This window comes from Xiphophorus couchianus, chromosome 23 (genome assembly GCF_001444195.1).
Source record: "Xiphophorus couchianus chromosome 23, X_couchianus-1.0, whole genome shotgun sequence".
Lineage (NCBI taxonomy): Eukaryota > Metazoa > Chordata > Actinopteri > Cyprinodontiformes > Poeciliidae > Xiphophorus > Xiphophorus couchianus.
This window is the reverse complement of record NC_040250.1, coordinates 15,672,036-15,695,157: the sequence shown is the minus strand read 5'-3', so window position 1 is coordinate 15,695,157 and position 23,122 is coordinate 15,672,036. Positions and strand designations below refer to the sequence as shown.

Below are 23,122 nucleotides of genomic sequence, written 5' to 3'. Positions count from 1 at the left end.
CAGTGCACTTGTATGCGTTTTAAGACATGAGGGGAAAGACATTACTCACATCAACCCCAAAGAGCTCAGCTCCCCAGCACCTAAATTAGAACTTGAAAATAGAAAATTGTCTGAAATAAAAGATAAAAATAGTAAGGATCATATAGTCAAACAGAACTTGCTTAATTGTTGCAGCTTGCACAAGCAGGTTTGAAAAAATAACAGGAAATGAATAAGCTATTTCAAGCCTAGCCAAAGCAAATTGCCCGAGGAGATGTGTAAAATCAGAACAATAGAGCAGAATCAGAGAGTGAAAGTTACACAGAGAGGGAGAGGATTATTCAAGGAACCTTCCTGGCTCTTTTTCTCCTCTCTCTCTTGCTCTCTCTCTCTCAAGCCCTCATTACACACACTCTCCATGAGACACACTGTGGTTCTCTCTGGGAGAGCAACTGAGTAGCAGGAGCGTCCGCACAGTGAGGGAAAAGCAGCCCCGAGGTGAGTATAAACCTTCATGTTTGTCGATTATTTTATGCACAATGTGTTGTCAGATTTGAACAACCGGACAGAGGGCAGGACTGTCCTGCTATTGCTTTTCTGTTTCTCAACCTTTCCTTATTTGTGCAAAAACATAAGTATGCTTTTTCATTATTTTATTTGCTAATTCACAAAAATGCATTGCAATAATTTTACAACTGATTCCAATAATTATCTGTGATATGTCGGTTTTGTTATTTCCTAAATTGTATTCACAAAAATGAAAGCTTAAATTTATTCTTTCACTTGCTGAGATTCAGCAGGCTTCCCATTTTATTTGCTTTCAAATGCAGACAAAGGTCAGTTTAGAGGAGCAGAATCTGTGGTTAGTTTTCTGTGTCCTTGCTCAGGAAAACTCAAATTGCATCACAACTTCCTTTTTTTAAAAGAACATCTCACTTCAGAAGACCTTAAGGTGTCTTTGAGAAAATGATGTGCTGTGAATTTAGATTCACAAATTTCCATTTGTGAAACTGGTGTGAATATGCAAGTGTTTCTGTTTTATTTTATAGCTTGGTTTTATTTTAATGATTTTATTTATCTTGTTTCGTCAGCCCCTTTCAAAGTGTTATGTGTACAAATTTGAATTACACTGAAGAGAACTGAAAATAGACATGTACAAAAGAGGGTGGTTTGATGAGATAATTACAACATTCAGTCTGCATATTCTTGTAATGAAGCTGTTATAGGGAAGAAAAAAACAAGTCTTAAACTTCTTAGCAAGTGTCTGACTTTTAACCTCTCTGGATGATTTTTACAAAATGTACACATAGAAGCAGAATGTATTGCAAGCATCTATGAAAGATAGATGAACAAGAAGGCAGAGCAAATACAAATAAACAGACGGGAAAAGGAAAAGGCAGAGCAACCCTTTCGCTACTCATATAAATCTTAAATGCTTTGCTAATTTGTGACTGTCAATTATGTGGAGCATTAAAATGAAAAAGTGGGTTGAGCAGACTGGATCTCGGAATTCAGTTCCCAACTTTTTTACCAAAATTCAAATAGCAAATGCAGCACAGTTCCCATGCTGGACTGTTGCTCATTTCCCCCCCCCCCGTTTTTAGTTACAAACTAATTCAATAAGGTTTGGGAAAACATGAGCTCAAAGGTTCAAATACCTTTTAGGAAAGCACATGTATGGCACATTATACAAAAGGGGAACCTTCAGAAGTAAACATCAGATGCATGCATCGACGCTGTTTGTGTCAGGTGACCAATATGAGAGTAGGTTAGTAAACCACTAAGCTGCTGTTCTTCTTTTGGGTTGTCTGATTTGGAACCTTAATATGTCCATATTCTTCAAATGTCCTGATTGAGTATTTATTGCAGCAGAGCTACTGAAAGTGAGTTACATGTCTGAAAGTGGAGACTAAACCCGTCTCAGACAGATATGTGACTCTGCAGTGAACCAGTCAAATGTTGGGAGGATGTGGTTTAGTGTCGTGACACGGTCAGAGTGCAGTGTGTTGAGCTGAGCTTTTTAGAGGAAGCATCTCTTTAAAAACTGCAGCAAAAACATGTAAATGCAAGACCTGAAAAAAGGTTGAAGCTTAATGTGTTTTTTTCTCCATTCATATTTTACTAAAAGTCCTCAGGCGTCTATTTTGTGGAAGCTTTCTGCATTACTACAATAATGGAATTGCAGTCAGACTGACACTCTGAAGCCAATCAATTATCCCTACCTGACCTGAACTCGTTAGCGCACCTGTGTGTGTCTAGGTGTGTGCGACAAATACATGCTGTTAGTGTGCATGAATATTTTATTTGTTAGATTCCCCCTCTTGTTCTCCGATAAAGCACGTGTTACTCAACGTGTTTCAATTTCACACTTCCACAGTTCCTCTCCACTGGGCAAAATGCACAATGGTTACTAAGCAACCCACCATCCCAGACCTTTTCCCTTCTACTCTAGTGACTCAAGAAAAGACAAGTAGACAGATGTGGGCACACACACACTCTGTAACAGTAGCGGTCACAATGCAGCAGAAGGTCAGTTTATAGAAGCAAATGTGAAAAAGGAACATAATGTTTGGTTTCATGTTGAAATTCAATAGGATAAATAAATAATTTATATGTTGCTCTGATAAACCACATGATTTCATAATTTATAGACCTTTACAGACAGCATTACAATATGTACTTAAGCTAATATTTAATTACCTAAAGCCACTTAATCATATCATTCTTCTGTCTCTTAGAACTTTATATTATCTATACTTTTGTATAACTAAAGTGCAGTAGGTTTCATAATAACGTTTTCAGTCTTACATCTATTAAATCTTGATTTATATGAACCCATATTTGCAGCTTACCTCTCATAACCAAAAGTAAACTACTGTGTGAACATTTTAATATGCAAATATTGCAGAAACTATTGCATTTTGAGTACAGTTTGAAGCAATCACATTGTCTTCAGAAAATTAAATTGTATAGTGAATAATTTAAGTTGTTTTCATGTTTTTTGAGACTGAGTGGAATAGAAAAGTTGATTTCCCAATCGACTGACATATCAGCGAAGTGTGAAATTAACTACCATTTTCTTAACTCGACATAAACATGTTCAGATTAATTACTCTACACTTGTGAGAGAAGATAGAATTGCTTTGATAAAGTTTTGAGTTAAAAAGACCAGATACTGCTTCAATACTTATTTCATAAAACCCAATCAGGGTTGTAAAATAAGCTAAAAGCAAAAAAAAGTCAAAGGATGTACACCTGGGATGAATGAGCCCAACATTTAAGCAACGGATCCAATTTGAGTAATAAATAACCTCATTACTCCAGTTTCAGATTATATGATCTAAAGTGTCACTGCTGCAGGTTTTTGTTTCTTTTTGCTGCTTCTTTTTCGAGCTAGCCTTTAATCAGACACAAAATTGGTCTCTTTTCACCAGAGACGTTCTAAGCAGCAGGGGTATCCATAAAGCCGAATAAAACCTATTGGGCTCATTTTCATCTTTCTTTTTGGAGGATAGGCAAAAAGCAAAGGAAGCTGTTAAAGAGCAATTTTAAAAAAATGTGCTTTAAAATTTCACCGTATCTTTTGAGGTTCTTCTCAATTTTGAACATTTGCAAATTAATCCATAAGTAATTGAGCAGTGCAACCATTAAAGGAACATGGTCAGTGATGATGATACATCATGATACTGCATGTGAAAGATTGATTTGGGAAAAGTTGTACACCTCTGACAATTATTGACAGCTGAAACAAAACTTTGAGTCCACAGAAGAAACACCCAGGAAACAATTTCAGCTGTCATACCACAGAGAACATCTTAAAACTACAAATAGAAAGATATATCTTTGTCATGCAAAAACATGAAACACTCTTCCCCAGGAAACCTCTGAAAGCAATGCAGCCTTTGTGTTTTCTGAAAAACAGAGCACTTATTTCCAGCCCCTTACTGTCCTTAAAACCCATTAACCAAACGTATGGTACTGGTCGTACGAGAGTGTCCATCTGGACCGTCGTGACCATGTGAGCCTGGATGTGATTATAAAGATGCAGTGACAGTTGCGGCTGTTTGCTGTGAGGGACAATAATAATAAGACATTTATTAGAAACATCAGATGGTCAGATTAAAACTAGCCAAGCATAAATAAGCAATCAGTTTTTCTCATTTAGCCTTTTTTCAGCACTAACACATTGTCTCAGCATGACTCACTTGATTTTATTTTTAATGAAGCAAGTCTTACAGGAGCATATCACTGAATATTACAAGAGCAAGATATTTGCTACCCTCTTTTAGACTTGGGCTCATCACATTCTGATGGGTGTCTGGTTAAGACAGAATGTTAAAATAAATCTTAACTGGAGTAAAAACACAGCCGAAAATGTACTGACCAAAATAAAAAATGGTAAATTTGAAGAAATAGTAGGGAACACATAGTGCACATAGTGTGTAAGATACTCAAAGTAAATTTGGATAATTGAGGAGCAATCTGTGTGTGATGTTGAAGACATAAACTCTGAAAGAGGGCTCACAGTGAAAGAAATATTTTGATGATGAAAACTGTTGAAATGTGTGTCTCATAAGTCTTTGATCCTCCCAGATAAAATGTCCCAGTCATTACTTGCATTTGTAAGCCGCTCTTAAAGCTCTGGTGGGCTGCTGGACGATCAGTGTTTGCTCTGGAAAATGTTCGAAAGCTCCAACTGGTCGGAAAAAGACAAAGATTAGAAGAGTTCAGATTTCTGTAAGGCAGTACAGTCGTACAGTTGAGATGATATTTTAATCATGTCCAAACTTCTTCCGTCTTGTCCTGACATAAAGTCAGTGTCCATCTCTTTTGTCTGTACCAAACCTACATACATATTCAAACAAGAGAAAAGGTGCTTACCCACCAATCACTGACTCAGAGATATTCTCCACACAGATACACTCATTCTGTCAAATGGTTAGCCTTATTCTGCCAGGCACAGATTAAATATTCTTGCTCATCTACATGTAGCACTAGAAATTTAACAAAGGCAAAAATACTAAACTATATTCAGCCTCAATTCTAGTCTTCTCTATGCTCCTGTTATAGACGATGTAAATAAACTGAACTGAATTTATTTGAATTTATATTAAAACCACAGTTCAAACAGGCTTATAAAAATGGATATTAACAGATAAAAACATTTCCTGGTCCAACGAACTTGGATTTCAGCTGCCACAATCACATAGTACATAATTTGGTGAAGATGAAAACTTAGATTGATCCTTTCTTGCATGAAACCATAAGGGATGATTTTAGTGTTGTATGGTGATAATTTCTTGGCAGATTTCAGACCCTTTAGTTCAAACTGAGCCCTGGTTTAAAACCACAGCCACTAAACTATCCTTTATTGTTCCACAGTGGGGAAATTCAGGCATTGCTGCTAATCATGTCTATCCCTTTATGACCACAGCATACCCATCTTCTGATGACCTCCTCACAATGCTCAAATCATCTAGAAACAAGTTTTTGAACATCACAACAAGCTTACTGACCCCCAGTGACCTCTATAGTCACCAGATCTCATAACAATACAAAAGCTTTGGGATGTGGTGAAATAGGATATATCTGAGGTAATCATGTGATGCTATCATGATAAAATGGACCAAAATCTCTGAGTACACTCTCCAATATCTTGATCTTTCTATACTAAAACAAATTAGGACATTTCTAAAGGACAAAAAGAGGTCTAATCTGATACTACCAAGGAGACTGAAGAAGTGGCAAATGACTGTACTGTAGGTTATGTTTATTTGTAGTAATAGCTTCATATCAAAATATATTTTGCATATAGCAAAAACTCAATCAGTCATCATTGATCTTATGAGTCCCTAAAAGGTAGAAACATTACATGTTTTAAGTGGAATTTATAAGAGTTTACTGAAACCACAACTTGGTGTAAAATTGGATTTATGTTTACAGAATAAAGAGGAAAGGGAAATGCTTACTTTTCAGTCTTAGGCATATTTCAAATTCTACTTGTGTTCAAGTGTGACACTTTTAGTTAACATTAATGGAAAAAAAACATCTAACCCCATCAATCAACTCCTAACGACCATAAGAGACGAACAAATATTGAAGGGAAAGAGCGGTTGATTAATGTCACGGCAGGGAGGGGTTTTTTTTGATTGATGCCAACAGGAGCACAAATGCAGAGAACATAAAACAACTGGAAGTTAGCAAAGACCACACCTAACTGACTGTAATGATGGATATTATTGATACTAACAAAACGATGTATAGACAATTTAACAAATTACTAACATGTCCAGAGTCACCCATGCTAATCTGATGCATTAGATTTAAATAGGTCCAAGAAGAGTCAGTCAAACATGTTTGCCTTCCTTACAGTAGGGGATGGAAAAAGAAATTTATGAGCAAAACATCTAAAACTTTGTGAAGTAACAGGCAAAGGCCACTTGGGGGGCCCACTCCTGCTTGTGGTGAAGAAGAGGAATTGTTAACAACTGAAACTGAATCTCTATTCTTTTGTTACTCTTTAAAACACACAAGCTGGCATTAGTATTGCGGTACTGCTGAAGCCTGTACAAAAAGTTAGAGAATGAGTTGTTAAAACCACCCATTGCTATTGCTTTCTAATCTGCCAGCCTGCTGATGATTTGAACAGCAAGACTAAGATGAAGCAATCAAACTTTGCATGTGGGAAGTCAGATACTATTATTTTTTGTGAATCTACAATAATTTGATCTCACCATTCATAGCAAAATACTGTTTTTCTCCCTTATTCCAACCTGCATAGTTCAGGTTCAATAATGACACATGACAACTGTGAACAAAAATTGCAACATAAATAAATAAAATACTGCCATCCCAGAAATAAAGGTTTTTAGACCCTTATAACAAAACATGGAAAGATAAAAAGATAAGCAGGTTTGTCCAGAGAAAATTCTTGAATCCGACCTTAACGTGGATTCAAGAATTGCCTCAAGGGTCAATCAGTGATGAATGATCAGGACAAATTAATAGGATGAGAAAAACAACATGAAGTCCACAAAGATTATCAAAAAAGAACTGCAAAGTATAAAACTAGCATTAAAAAAATATATCTGCTATTCAAGTTTAGGTGAAGGATTTATCACAAAGAGAAACCCGCTCATGCAGTAGCTAATTGGCTATAAGGGCCAATTAGCTCTCTGTAAGCAATGTTTTGCAGCTAGTATACAAGTTGGATGAATGTACAAATCTCTGTGAGCCTGAATGGATTTTGAGAGTTCGGTAAAGCTGAGATTAAGACACCTAGAATCTACTATATGATAACAAATGCATGTACATTTTGTAGCAGATTCTGGCACCTTGCAGTAACAATCATATTTTGCTGAATTGTTTGTAGTGGGAAAAAAAAGAAAAGCATATCTGAGTGGATGTCTTCAAAATATTTACTGTACATAAGAGAGAAATGGTATAAAAAAACAGTAAGTAAAACAATCCAAACATTTAGTGATGACTATGATCCTATATGTTTGTGACATGTAGGACAATTCAACAGTCCCAATCTTTTTCAGGTTGTGGTACCAGATTATTGAGAAAACACATCTTTAAATAAAAGTGTGTGTATTTTGTTTTGTCATGAGCAAGGTAGATATAATCTAAGGTTAAATTTTGTTTCTTCTCAGCAGCATGTGCATATACACTCCCCACTTCATCTAAATTCTCATATTTAATCAAATTCTCAATAACCGCTTTGCCGACCCAGCGACACTGAATGCTTGAATGCATAGCGCTCAATGATTATTATGCTGCCTCCACATTTTTTTTCTCACAATCCTGTATTTCTTTTCTTATTTAAAAGCCATTCTGATGATTCTTAATACAATTTGATCAATACTTCTAGTATGTGACAATCTATGCCTTCTCTGGATTGCGAGAATGTTTTTTTCTTCAAGCTGATTGGGGTGTCTGATTTTTTTTTCTTTTACCCTGAGCCCTTCATATTTGATCAGCCAAGCTTTCTAATTAGAGGTAATAAAGTACTGACCTCCTGCAGACCACTTGGCTCACTGATTGCTGTAAAACTGATTTTTCTTCAGAATGTCAAACTTTAATATGTTACCTTCTATAAATGCATTACTTTTGTTGAGTTTTTATAGTTTCAATGTAATTTTAATGCAGATGTGTAACATTCCTCACAGATTACTATAAATTCATATGTGATGGGCTTTTTGTAATCCAGAAAATTATACAGTGGGAAAAATTACCATGTAATTTGCATTTGATAATCGAACAAAATCAAAGAAACCTCTCTTGCTAACTGTACTTATCATCTTTGTCCACTAGGTGTCACTACAGCTACAGAAAATGGCATTAAAGGGAACACTGACAACTACCCAACAGAACGAAAAAGGTTGCAACTCTAAGTCACAGTATTTGTCCAGAAAGGAAAGCTGACTACCCGGCTTTACTCTGAGATGAAAATTTTTTGAAAAAAAGAGGATATCACACATTAGAATCAGAACCTTTGGGTGTTTTTTCAGGGAAAAATGTATGTGGACAGCCAAAGCTGAAAGGACAGCATGCTTGGAAGATCTTTTTTTAAAACGGGACCTCCTAAGCATCAACAAAAGATTTTAAAATTACATTGTCAACTTGAAGCTTCTAGCATGTGTCCCTGTACTTCCTAAAGAGTGAGCATTTTCCATTGAAGTAAAAGACATAACATAAAACTGTGGTTCACAATCAGCTTCAACAGCAAAGACTTTACGTTGTCTCCAGTGGCGCACCAGTAATAATGTTGTCAAAAGTGATGCTGGGTGTCATCCTGTCCCTCCTCATCCTCCTGACTGTGGGTGGTAATGTGCTGGTGTGTCTAGCTGTCTGCGCCTCACGACGCCTCCGCTGCCTCACTAACTGCTTCATTGTGTCACTGGCTGTGACAGACCTCCTGCTCGGCCTCTTGGTCCTCCCGTTCTCCGCTCTCCTCCAGCTCGGTGATGAGTGGCCGTTTGGCCCAGTTTTCTGCAACTTCTACATCTCCATGGATGTCATGCTGTGCACGGCCTCTATCCTAACGCTGCTCGCCATTAGTGTGGACCGGTACCTGGCAGTGACCATGCCTCTGAGATACGCCTCTCTGGTGTTGCCATGGAGAGTTGCTGTAGTCTTAGTGAGTGTCTGGACAGTGTCAGTGGCTGTGTCTTTCTTGCCAATTCAGATGGGATGGAACACCGTTAATGGGACGGTGCAGAATCACGGGCCCTGGGCTTCTGAGAGGAGATGTCGTTTTGAGCTGAACAGGCCTTATGTACTTACAGACTCTCTTCTCACCTTCTATCTGCCTCTGTTGGCTATGTGCTGGACCTATCTTCAAATTCTTCGTATTGCTCGGGCACAGGCCAAGAGAATTATCAGTGCCCGACCTATTTGCATCACCAGCTATAACTGCAGGAACAGCCCCTCCACAAGTACTACCCTGGTTTCTGGTGTGACAGCTGTGGCACTAAGAGACCACAAAGCCACACTGACATTGGCAGCTGTGATTGGAGCTTTTGTTGTCTGTTGGTTGCCTTATTTCATATTATTCACAGTGCTAGGTCTCAAGGAGCATCCAGACCCTGGCATAGTACCAGAATTTCCTATTGTTTTGTGGTTGGGGTACGCCAACTCAGCCCTAAACCCTCTCATCTACGGAGCCTTAAACAAAGACTTCAGGTCAGCTTATGCTCATCTACTGAAATGCCGTTTCCCTACATACAATGGCTGGAGAAGTCAGCAATCTTCTCCCACTTTTACAGCAGGTGATGCAGCTGCTTCGAAGCTCTTAAATTTGGCTAATAGCATAATCTTTAGTCAGATTATGCGGTCTTTGTTTTAGCATGTTTTTCTCCTACAATTATTTTGCCTTTCCTCTTTCAATTCTTAGCCCGAAAGCAGCTCACAGAGGTGACACTGCTGTGTGGTCACACCTCTGCCTCCTGTACAGAAACAATAACATCTCAAAATGTCATGCTTCAGGACGTGAGCAGCAGAGGAGCTGCTCCAACCACTCAGTCTACAAATGGCACAGCTACCACAGATGTCAGTGGCAATCAGGGGTAATTTGTTTTTTGGCTTTTAGAACTTTGTGTATTTACATTAAACTTCAACTCTTAGTTCATGATTGACATCCTGTGATGATGCATCTGTCATGCATTAAAGAGGCCCTCATTTGGGGGGTCGTACTGAAACAATAAGATTGGCTCTATTTTATGAGTTATTGTACCATTCTGTAAAACACAAAGTTAATTTAGCTTTCTATGTGAATGTGTCATCCCTTTATATTCAGTGAGCCAGTACTGTGCTGAGACCATTGTACACCCCTGATCCAGGATCAGTCAGCCTGAGAAAAAAGCGCAACAGACAGACGAAGATGGACGGAGACGCTACAACCCCCCACATATTCAGTGCCACAGCAGAACCAACCATAATGCCACATGTAAGTAGATATACGGCACATACTGACATCACTATAGCCCCCACAGGCCATATCTTGCTCAGAACAAATGAACTGTGACACAGATCCTTGCTGTGTCATCCACAGTGCACTAGGCCATATGGCAATATGCTTATTAGGCCAAGAAAATTTGCTTTCAGGACTTGTTATCCAGTTTTACTGCTTGTTTTTATTTCTCCTGTAAAGATTTTATGAATAGGTTGGAGAAAGCAAATAAGTACAACCATAATTTGTTTCTATAACTATTGATCATTATTCTGTTTTGTCACACTACAATAAAAACTTTTAATTGGAATTGTATGTGACAGATTAACACACAGTTGGCAATTGTAAAGAGGAAATAAAATAGTTTACACATTCCCTCCATTCTCTTCCACTTATTGATATAAGATGACTAGTTATACAGGCCCAGTAGGAAAATCCAAACATCCCTTCTCTCCGTGACATTTTCTACCTTATTCTGTGTGATCCCAAGTCATTTCCAACCCAGAATGGATATATTGTCTCTCCAGTAAATTTTGGATTACCCCGAGGGTATTGTCTTAGTGGGGCGGGTTTTTAAAGAAAGTCATCCTGAACAGATGTCCAAACACTTAACAGAACCAGTTTTCCTCCTACCAGTTCCTCATCTAAAAGTGAGGAGTTCATTTCAGTGTTCAGGTACTTGAACATCATGGTACTTTTGATTATGATCCATATCTCAGGACCCTAGATGAGTGTTGGAATGAATGAATGCAGTTGAGAACTTTGGTTTTTGATTTACTTCTTTTTCTCACCATCACAGTGCAAAGCATATCAATAATTCAGAATGTGGTTTTACAAATCCAGCTCCTCACATTGAAAAGAGATTCTACAAAGTATTGACTCTTAGAGTCTGAATAAAAATGTAAAGCAGAGTATTCAAGTTTTTAGTTGCGTCTTTCAGTTCTGAAGTGTGCATTACTTTGAATTGCTCTATCACATAAAATGTTCAGGGGACATAATTTTGCAAAGTACTGCAAGGGCTCACTTTGTTTTCTGCAAAGAATTGCCAAAATGGCCCAAAAGCTGAAAGGGGAATGCATCATAAAGATAAAGATATGCAGTCTATGCTATCACTTGATCGGCATTCTGACCTTGATTTTCTTTTATCCAAGCATCTTTTTCTTGGACAAGAGACACTTTTTTAGTTGCCTTCTCATTGTATGGTTGTTATTCAAAAGTTTTCACTTCTTGGAGCATGTGGTAACGGCAGGCACTGAATGAGTGGCAACACAATTCTATGGTGTGGTATTCAGGATCATATTTTGTGGAATTTCTTAGATGTTGGATGCAAAGTAACCCAACCCAGCAACCCACTTTATATTGCACTCCCCTTGGTGCATTAAGGCATCACAAGGTGCCTTAAGAACTGCTTCTTCAATGTGCTGCCTATTTCCCCAAACTCCACCTTGGTGCTTCAGTCCAAAGCAGAGCTCCAGCCTCACAGAGCACTCCTCCCCCACTCAGTTCCACCAGACTAGCGGAAACAGCAATTAGAAAACACCTGGTGGAACTGCAAATCTGCCTAGATTATCATACAACCAACAAAACTCCTAAGAAGGATTGTAAACTGCATCAGTGGACAGTATGGAGAAGCATTGTTGTGATGACGTGCTGGAGGGGCAGAGTCTGAAAAAGGGTAGGAGGTTCTAAAAAAGACAGGGCAGCTTCAAGGCATCAGATACAGCTATGTGAAGTCAGCGGCCTTGACTTATTTTTTGCTCTGATGCAATGGCTGTGATGAAGTCAAATGTGACATTTGATGTTGAGGCTTTATGCAAAAAATAAACTATATATACTCTATAATATTCTGTATAGCATTAATACTAATTCATATGGTTTATTATGGACACTGACTCCTCTAAACTACATAGAGTACCATTTCAGCATTAGCACAATTTCTCACACAATATGCTTCTGTCAAAAATTATGTTTGAATCTAGATTTATATATAAATCAAATACATCTTGAATGTTTTGAGCACTGACATGACTCACTGGAAATGCATGGTTCACAGAAAATTAGGTTGTATAAATGATAGCTTCTTTTTTATTTTCATATTTTTCGTGATACATTACTATGAATAGAGAAACTTTTAATTGTCTTTTTGTTTTTCCTTTAGGATTCAACACCACTAATTCTGAGAAAAGACAAGAGAACCCAAGACCTCAACAACTCCAGACCTCATCAGCAAGAATCAATGTGTTCTCACAGCGGGAAGGCAAACAGAAAGTACTGAAACTCTGCAGGAACAAATGGCACCAGCCAATTAGCTTGTGAATCACCACATTCATTAACTAGTGGACATTTTTCATCCTGACTCCAGACTGTACTCCAGTGGAAACATGACGCACCGGATCTCGAACTTGGAAAGAGCTTTTTGGAAAGAGAAATTTATCAAGAACTGCATGTTCTATGAAAATCAGCCAATAAGACAGGAAAAGGGATGAAGAGACTTTAAATTGGCCCATGATTTAAATGTGTAGCATACAATGTGTGTAATGTTTTAATTTTGTGAAATTATAACCAATTGTTGTGCAAAGTTGACAAATGTATGTATTGAATTAAAATATAAACACTACCAGTGAATAAAAATCAATACACGCCTTGTTCCTATAAAATAACAAGTAATAAAAAAATATATATATATATAAGGAGCAACGAAGAAATTCCTGAAATACTCTGTTTGGTGGTAATGCAGGTTGTTGAGCATAATGTATTTGTTTAGAACTTGAATGACACAGAAACAGCATATTATCTGAAAATGTTACTTGAAAATGTCACACAAGCAGTAAGTTATTTCCTTTGAGGAATTCTTCGGAGGCATTCAATAACATATACTGTAAAAGATTATGTATTTTATATTATTAGTTTTATGTAAGCACATTTCAAGAAACTAATCTTAAAAAAACACTCAAATGTAACATTTGAGGTGAAAAACCCTTTTTTTATACTGCTGATTTTTTAAATTCTAGATTCAGGACACAAGATTCATTTAATTATTGTTGATATAGACAATGATTTATTTTATTGCACTAGTGTAAAAACAGCTCTCAAAAGGAGAGGTAAAATAACCTAAAATAAATGTCACATGCACACACACATACAATTCTCTCTCACACACAGCCAATATCAAAATTTAATTAATTTTAAGATATTGTGTGAGCATAAAGATTACTCTAAACATGAAATGAATGACACTTCCAGATTGTCATACTAAAATATAGTCTGTAAACATAAAAATAAATGAAACATAAAATAAAATAGGATCACTCTCAGGGTTGGAGTTCCAGCAGACTTGTAAACAGATAAACATAAACTGGATAAATGCCACTTTTTGTGTGACATCCTAGCAGCGTTCAGTTCAGTGATTGCGCTTGTGTAAAACCTGTAAAAAGTGGTCAAGAGCCTGATGATGCGTCTTTTTAATGCCCTGTATTTTCTCTGTGATTAAAGAATGGGTGTAGATTTGATTGGAGACTATTTTAAAACATTTATTACCAATACTGAAGTGGTCTCTTTATGACAGACTTTACTTGCAACCTGCGAGACACTGGTCACTAATTTAACATTACGGTAGTTAAATTAAAGTGACAGTGCAAATTCATGCAAGTCAACACCTCTAATACTGCCATAGCAGAAGTCTTTCCAAATTACCTTTGCATAGCCATTGAGTGTGCTATGTTTATAGTATTATCTTTGCTAAATCCAGAAATATGGCAACAGACTTCCTTCTTGCAAACACACACATAGCTTGTTGCTTTTTGAACTCACATAAGTGTAGATTGACTTTACAATGAGGAGTTGAAATAACAACAGAGATTGATAAACTGTGATTTCTTTAAGCATGCAGTGTAACTACATTGTTTTATCTTTAAAACTTATTACAATATAAACTACTTAGCTTAAATTAACTATTTTTTTAAATAGTAAAAAGCTCTTCTTCAAAGTTGACAAAAGTTGTTTTTCAATAATATTTTAGGATATATTAATCCATTCAGTTTTGTGCCAAAATACCCACCCCACAGTGTGCAAAGTATTCTGTTTCTATGCGCTAAAGAACATTATTCCAGAAGTCCTGTACTTGATTCATATTCTACCTGGCAAACTTCATCGAGAGCAAATATTTTCTTATTGCACACCTCCAAAGAAAATTAAACCCGAGCAGATTCCTTCTGATTGTACAGGCATGCACTTTCATATTGGTCATTGCAAGAGTCTGCTGTTATGTGCCGTAATGAAATTGTAGGGTTTTCAGGACTTCTTGCTCCATCCTGCAGTCTGCTTTGACAATGAACCTGGTTGAATCACCAGGCCTGGCTATGTTGGAAGTTATTTAAAATGTCCTTCACTCACTGTCGACTGTTTCACTGCTGCCATCTTTTTTCTGAAGTCCTTAGATAATCTCCTTAGATCTCACTGTGCTGTTCACTTTCAAACTAAAAGTCTAAATATTACAAATATTTAAATATTAAATCCCCTTCAAAAATTCTGATTAGCAATGTTCTGTCCATGCACACATTTTAGCTTTTATAAAAGAGAATGATTGTGAGGGTGTCCTGAGTTATTCCTTACAATTACAAAATGTTATAAAAAATTATGTAATTTTTATAGCCTGTTATAGAAATTTGCAAAAAGGTATTCTATTTAGCTTTGTATTGTTTGTTCTAATATTAAATACTCATATATTCAAATATGTTAGAAAAACATGCAGGTAGGATGTTTTCACGTTTTAAAAAGTCTTGGTCTCATATCATACCTAATTTTATTTGGGTATAAATATATAAGTATTGATGTGACATACATTCGTTTGGCATAGACTAAAACAGAAAATTGTATTAAAAAAACTGTTAAAAAACTGTTTTACTTGGTTCTGGTGCAGAGCCTGCAGGAACCTCTTTTGCAGCTTTCGTTTGCACAGTAACTGTAGATTTTCTCCTTAAATGCTCACACCAAAATAATGCTCAGAGGAGTAAGGAAGAATGATTACTGTACACAACTCTTTCCATCGATGTGAGGAGTGTGAGTATTTATTAGCAGCAAAACACCCAAACCCAAATGTAATAAGAGCCTTTAAAAAGATTTTTTAATCTAATTTTGCCGGTAGTATGGAGGACAAGACAAGTGGACGCTGGTTAACTGCTCTTATTTGCCACAAATTGATTCAGGTTTCTTCTTCACCTTCTTTTGCAAGAAAAATAATACCCTATCCCTTGACAGTCCTGGTCACTTGACACCCTTTTCCTGTGACCACTGACATCTCTAACCCCATGAAAACCATTCATCACTGCTTCTTTAACATTCAATGAATGAAGAGCAAACACAGCAGCATACGCATGCATACAAAGGCACAAAAAGCACGCACACACCCGACTTGCTCCAGATAGGCTATCAATCATGGATATTGTCATTATTCTGTGTCATCGACAAGACACTTTTTTCCTATCTCTATAGTCTGTCTTTCGCTTTATCCCCTTTTCTTTCCACTATCTCTCTCTCCAAACACACACACACACACACCCAAACAGAGCGGATCATGAATCATAAATCTTATGAATGCCATCTAAAGACTGCTCAGCACTATGAGAAAGAGAGATGATTGATAGACGGGTGTAGCTGTGGCGAAAGTGAAGGAGATGGACGAAAGGTTGTAAGAGGCAGTGTCGAGGTCAGAAGCCGCAGTTCAGGGGTCAAACGCATCAGAGAGACAGCGTGCAACATGGCCGAGAGACGAGGCACAAACGTGGAGGGACTTGGGGGTGGGGGGAGGACGGGGAGGAGCAGAGAGGGAAGGGAGTAAATGGTTGAAGAGGAAAGGGAGAGAGGAGGGGTGTGGTGTGCTGCCACAGTGAGGCTAAAGCCATAACTCATCTTTTATTAAAAATAATGAAAAAAACTTAATGAGTTAATAATATCTGGAGGAAGAGATGGAGAGAGAGAGAAGGAGATGGAGGAAGGGACAGGAGGACAAAGGAGAAGGAAAGAGGAGAGAAATCAGCCTATATGAAAGAGAAAACAGGGTCAGAGTGTGTCTCCTCTTTGGTCATTTGTTTCACTTTCCAAAGTTCACTCAAGATTCATTAGGCGGGCAGGGACAATCACAGTGAACGCTCTCTTTCTGCACACCCAAATCCCAAAGCCTGCCTGGTAATTAAAGGCACTTAACAACCAATTAACAGTGATGAGCTAAATTAGCAGGATATTATCTGCTTTGAATCATCCACTGCATTATCAGTGTATTGAAACAGCAATGAACAAACCTCAGTGGCCTGTGTTTGCATGTAGGCAAATGACGGATTAATTACTATTAAAACAGCAGCATCTTAATGAGCTTGGAAACAATTAGAGGGGTCGTTAGCATGTGGAGGAAGGCTGAGAACAGAGGGAAGAGAGGGCGTGTACAAAACAGGAGAGAAATCTTCATTCGGAGGCAATACTGATTAAATGGACGTACGGTCGCACTCATCGCCCAATATCCACGGACTTATTAAATACATGACATCACCATTTGTCTTTTCCACCATCAAACTACTTTCCTGCTGCCATTAGCTTTCCCCCTTCTTCTCAGGCTTCCCCAAGTCTGCCTTCGCTTCATCTCTCATAAAAAGCCTTTTTCTTGCTCTTCCATTTCTTTCTCCACTTTCTGCTTTTTTAACTCCCATCTCTCCCATCCCTCCTTCATGCTTGGGGGGCACAGTCCTGTGGAGGAATTTAATATGCAACTTTTATATGAGAAACCAATCGCATACGTCTGGGTCTATTGGGCTCGCAATCTATCGGCCTGGACGGCTAATGCAATAGAGGGAGCCGGGGCTATTTATCACGCAGGGAGCTATCTTTTCCTCTATCTCTCCCACTCTGCCCTCGCTCTCTCTGTCTTTATTCAAGCCTGGATTCCTGGCTGCCACTAAATCAGGCCAACTATGAGCTATGGCTGCCCAGAGGGCATCTCCTCTTTTATGGGAGGATTTGGATTTTGTATCTACTGGTTCCTCAGTGGTCGTTGAGACTGTGCTAACGGAAGCTATAAACATTCAACAAACAAAGACAACAACTTAAATGCGCCCCACCCCCACCTCCGATCCCAGCAGTAATGATTGTGAACGTGTGAAGAAATACGGCAGGAGGAGGACGAATAAACCTGATGAATAAGATACCAGGGCCATTTACAATGATGCTGCGAGGATTTGTTTGCATGTATGTCATCAAATAGAAAAGGAGAAACGATTGCACATGCACAGACAAGAACGTTTACATTCAGTCATCATGCACATTAATCTCAGAGCACGGCACTGGTTTTTCTAGTTATGTATCTGCACTGGTCTTGTTTCCGAACTAGAAGGACTGAAAATAAATGATTCAAAATGAAGAAACGAATTTTGTTCATAGGCATTATCTTTCATCAAAGGTGTACGAGATAAAATACTCCCCACTTACCAAATATCTGAATATGGCTTGACAAAAAAACACAAACAGGGCACCGGCAAAGTTTGAGTTATTTATCTGAAAAATTATTCTGATGATTATTTTTGAAATTGAGTTTGAAGTTACAAAGCAAATTATTTAAATTTTCACCTAAGTATTTATTAGTTTTGTAAATTTCCATGAACAGTAAAGGAGTCCAAAAGGATGATGTCTCCAACTTTTCTTGGGATTAAGTGCCTAGATTTTTCTCTCTCATATATAATTCTGCTATTTGTAGCCAAACAACTTGGTCTCGCTTCATTTGACTACATCTCTGTCTCAACTGTAATTATAGTTGAACTTGAAGCAGCAAACTTTCTGAATGTTCTTAATTATCTCAAATAATTTTTTGGGAAAATTTAGTATCCTCCCTGACCACGTAAACTGGAAACTCTTGTCATTTACAATCTCTCACACAAATATCTATAGATTAATTACTTTTAAAAGGATGTTCAGTCAATTATCTTACAGTATGTGGACACTAATGTTTATTAAAGGTCAATGCAACAATATCACAATACAGAATAATTGAAAACTAGAGTGTTGATAAAAAAATTTAAAAATTTATTAAAAAAAAAGAATAAATTTAAATTTATTCTTTAATGACTGATTAACTCCTATCTATTAAAGAATGCATGTAACTCAAAAATCTGAGGTGCAGCAAACTGCTATTTGCATTGCTTATTGATTCATTATTCCATATTTTAGACATTTATTTATGTTATCTTACTTATTTCAACTTTATTTAACAATTAAATATTTTTAGGAAGTAAGTTCTCCAAGAGCGATATGTTTTACATATGTGTATACACACCTACAACATGTTAAAACATAATATGGTTATTACCATTCATATAATCAATTATTAAAACTGAAAATAAAACATAATTCAGCGTTAATAAAACATTAAGAACAGAAGCAGCCATCTAGTTCTCCTATTACATGTTTAAAACTCTTCAGTTATAGTAAACTGCTCAGCTTCAGGTCTTGTTGTTTGTCCAAAGTAGAAGGAACATTATAAGAAAAAGTCTTTTTCCCAAAGTTCAGTATGTTCTGAAAGAATGCAATAAAAGTGTGCAAGCAGAGACCACTGTTACTCTGTTTATGTGTCATGTAGGAAATTAGACACAGTGATAGAAAGCCATAGCTGACTTATAACTGAAAATATAAAAATCCATTGGTCTGAATGTGGACAGTAAGGAGAGTTCACAGAGAGAATGAGTGCAACATTGAGTAAGGATTTTACATCCTGTAATGAATCTCAATAGTCTGCAATGAACAGTGTCCAGGGTCTGTAAAAAGCTAACTGGAGCTTTCATATAAATAATGTTACCATAATTAAAATGTAAACTGTATGACACGTTTTGTCATGTTGAATAAAAAACTTGATATTGCTCGGCATCCATTAGCCATAACGTTCAGCTATGAAACAAAACAATTTCTATTTATAGGGGCAGCATTATGCATTTTTCAGACAGATAGTGGCATTTTATAGCACTATCAACTAGCTATGTTACCATCAGCTTTCATAAAAACACTGTATAATAAACATTACTTAACCAAATGTGATGCCTTGAAACTGGCCTCTGTCTCTTTAAGAAGCTCCTGCTATTTCTGACACTCTGCCTCCAGCACGTCATCACAACAATACTACTCCATTGTGCTGTTTACAAATGTTCTTAGGAGCTCATAAGACTCTCACTTCCTCCAGGTGTTTGCTAATTGCTGCTGCCGCTAGTCTAGTGGAACTGAGTGGAAATCACGAGAGGTAAGGGTGCTCTGTGAGGCTGAAGGTTGGCTGGGCAATTCAGCTCCAAGAAGGTGCTTTGTGGATATAGGCAGTGCTTTGTGAGAGGAAGTGTTCAGGTACCCCCAAATAGCTGCAGCAGAAAATTAGACGACTCCTCAAACTTAAAAAACAGAGCTGAGGCACCAACAAATACTCTCGATTTACCAGTGTTCAAGTAGTCCGACCCTCATAAGATATGAATCACAATCAAAAGAACAAGCAGAAGTAATTAGCTTCTTCCACAGACTGCTTGACTCAGCCTTAGAGATAAGATGAGAAGCTCTGTCAATCAAGGGACTTGGAAGTAGAGTCGCTGGTTCTTCGGATTGAAAGAAGTCAGCTAGGATGGTTCAGGAGGTTTTCTAGGCTCGTCCCTCTGGGGGGAGACCTCAGGCAAGACCTGGAGCCCACTGGTGTGATTAGGAATACTGTTTGCCCTGGAAATACCTTTAGGTTCCCCAGATTGATGGTGTCGATGGGGAGAGACACATCTGGGTTTCCCTCACAGACCTGTTACCCCAGCAACCCAATCTCAGATAAGAAGACAATGGATGGATGTTTATTTCAGAAAATACGGTACTAAAGCATCTTTCTGTGTTTCATGTCATTTAGTTTGAAGACAAAACTAAGAGTGTATTTCCTTGTGCTTAGTCAGTATGACTAATAACACAATACATACTAAAACTATGCTGTATAAATCATGTGGTACTCACACAGCAGCAGCTGCATACCTTCAAAAGTTTCCTGTTGAAAAACAAAAGTGACAGCGAGCAGAGCATGCTGCCCACCTGCAGCAATTAAAATGCCTCAGAAAACCAAATTCATTTCAACAAATTAGCCACATTACTGGCCACTGTGTAATCGCTGATGGCAATTAATAAGAAATTAGTCACAATCAGCCCTATATTAACATCTCACCCAGGGGCCGCGGCTGGAAATTAATAACCAGAGATTCATCTCTCTTACTGTCTTTTTGGCTCGCTCCCTCTCTCTCTCTCTCTGTCTCACTCTTTCTCTCTCTCTCACACACACACACACACCTATGCTCATCCACCTTTGCTGTTCATGAATCACCTCTAAGATGCCCATTTTCTCTATGCAGATCATCTCCTTTGAGCCACAATCTGCTCGTGTATGCCAGCCAGCTTCCTCTTTACCAGAGTGTGAAAACCCCCTCAAAGACATGAGTGTGTGTATGTGTGTGTTTCCACTTCTTACTGGTATGATCAACACATGTGCATGAGGATTGTGTAGACAAACAGCATACAATTTAGAAATATAACATATTGTATGTTTGTGTGGTGTGTACTGTGTAGTGGGTGTGTGAGTCTAAGGTGCTACTCTAATGGGGAGGGGGGCCACTGGTGGAGACTGGGCCCGCCTCTAGGGGTCCTCACACCAATCAGCAAAGCACACCAAGAATCAATTAACACCAGTAGGAGGGGGCAGAGGCTACACACACTTAGACACATGCACGATCACATGCTGCACTGTCTGAGGAGATATCCATCAGATCAACACACTGCACTGGATGCCAAACTGTGTACGTGTGCGTCTTTGAGCTCTGTCCCAGTGTGCCTCAGTCTCTCATGGTGTGAGGTTGGGGAACAGATTGAGGGTCAGCAGGGGGGTCAGGCCAGGGTCACCCCCCGTCTGAGCTGTGTGTGTGTGTGTGGGTATCAGTCTGTGTTTCGGTGTGTGGACCGGCGCTTTCAGAGCTCGCTGGCAGGCAGAAGTGAACAAGATTGATGGTGTTGATTCAAACTACAAATTCATTGTTGCCATCAAGTCCTTGGAGGATAAATACATCCGCAGAAATTATGACGGAAGGGACCGAAATGAGTATCTCACATTTCATATTCGTCTTTCGCTCCTTCTATTTTTTTTAAGCGTCTCTCTGGTGAGGGAACAGCTGCTGGCTACATGAAAACCATTCATCATTGCATCTTTACTGTAAAATTATTGACAGAAAGGAGCTTCAGCCAGTATATTGGCTGCACTGTCTACAAGTCTGGGATTGAAGACACAGAAAACTTTTGATTTGAGCCAACTACAAACCGTTTTAGGTGGCTTGGCTAAAACGAGAGCAGATAGAAGATATTTCCGCCAAATAAAGTGATCAAAGTCTGCCTACCATTTGTCCATGACTGTTCCTCTGTAAAACCCCACCTCTTTCCTCTTCCTCTCCTTCTACACATTGCCGTCTCCATCTGTTGGCCCATTGCACTCGTCCGTCCACTAGCCCCCACTCTCTCCCTTACTCGTTTCCTCTCATCCTCTTCTCCTCTCTGGCCTTCCAGCCCGGAGGGAGGTAAGGTGATCTCCCCGTGCTGCTGTAAGTGACTGGTATTAGTCTCCTTCTCTGTCTGTCTGTTTGATCCCGGCACTAATGACTCCACAGGGACTAAGGGTCTGATAATGGGAAATCAATATAGAGAATAGCACTCTGGAGTGGCCTCACTTAGCTCTCGCTCTTTCACGCCTCTCTGAGTATTCCTGTGTGTGGAAGCAGCGGCTTAGTGTGCGCAGAAAATCAGTTTACATACACAACTTCGCAAAAGTGTTCGTATCCCCCAAACAGTTCACATTTTGTCACATTATGACCTCAAGCTTCAATGTATTTTCTAGGATTTTATGTCACAGTTCAACACAAAACAGTACATATTTGTGAAGTAGAAGCAAAACAATGAGCATAATCCTTCCACCACCAATATTTGGGGTCGGTATTTTTAGATTGATCTGGACAATTAGGACTAATTCATACATTATAATACTCTCTATTGTCATAATCATTATTTGACTGCTTGCCAACACATGTTTACAAGTAGATATGATATTCATGTGTAGCCCAGATTTGTGTGACCACACTGACTGTGCATTCCTACAGCAACAATACTAAAAACTGTTCATGAGTGTATGAATGGTAGTGAGATCTTGATGGTTTAAAAACAAACACAGAATATATGCAAATCTCTATAGTTGTCCGTCATCTGTGGTTTTGTACATATAACAGCAACAGATTGTCCCACCTTAGCTGGAATCACTGCATCTCCTCCAGAGGTACCATGAAGTAGTAGGTTGATTCTCTGCTTGATGCTCTCCTTGCCCAGCTTGTCAGTTTATGCGGTCATCTTTGGCTTGGTTTTCAGTTGTGCCGCACATTTCCATTTTCAAATGACGTACACTTAAGCCCCGTTCACAAGATGCTCTTCATTTAAAGTGTAGGATTTCTGTTGCAATCCAGCTGCTCGTTTACACGTCTCCCCTGATCGGAGTCTCTCACACCGGCACTTTTTGAAATCAGGTCTCAGAGTTAAACTTTTCTGTAACACCCCCGCAGTGAAAAACTCCGCAGGCACAAGCGAAGCACGCACGGCTGCCGGGTTTATTTTACGTATGCA

At 38.4% G+C, this 23,122-nt stretch overlaps 1 protein-coding gene across 2 annotated transcripts; it reads left to right on the top strand.

Moving 5' to 3' along the window:
* The first annotated feature begins 407 nt into the window (after positions 1-407).
* Positions 408-13,896, top strand: hrh2a (histamine receptor H2a). Of its 2 annotated transcripts, XM_028008136.1 has the most exons (5): positions 408-477; positions 8,296-9,752; positions 9,878-10,049; positions 10,280-10,429; positions 12,591-13,896. In XM_028008136.1, exons 2-4 carry the CDS (start codon positions 8,747-8,749, stop codon positions 10,296-10,298), a joined length of 1,197 nt encoding a protein of 398 aa, XP_027863937.1. In that variant the 5' UTR covers positions 408-477; positions 8,296-8,746; the 3' UTR covers positions 10,299-10,429; positions 12,591-13,896. The 2 variants fall into 2 exon arrangements, with proteins under 2 accessions (XP_027863937.1, XP_027863938.1); XM_028008137.1 differs by lacking the exon at positions 408-477 and having other exon boundaries at positions 7,887-9,752.
* The last annotated feature ends 9,226 nt before the right edge of the window (positions 13,897-23,122 follow it).

Bases quoted from the DNA above. Each gene is read 5' to 3' on its own strand.
- hrh2a (XM_028008136.1), top strand. From the start codon at position 8,747: ATGTTGTCAAAAGTGATGCTGGGTGTCATCCTGTCCCTCCTCATCCTC. The intron at 9,753-9,877 runs GTGATGCAGCTG...TTCAATTCTTAG, and splicing joins TTCTCCCACTTTTACAGCAG to CCCGAAAGCAGCTCACAGAG.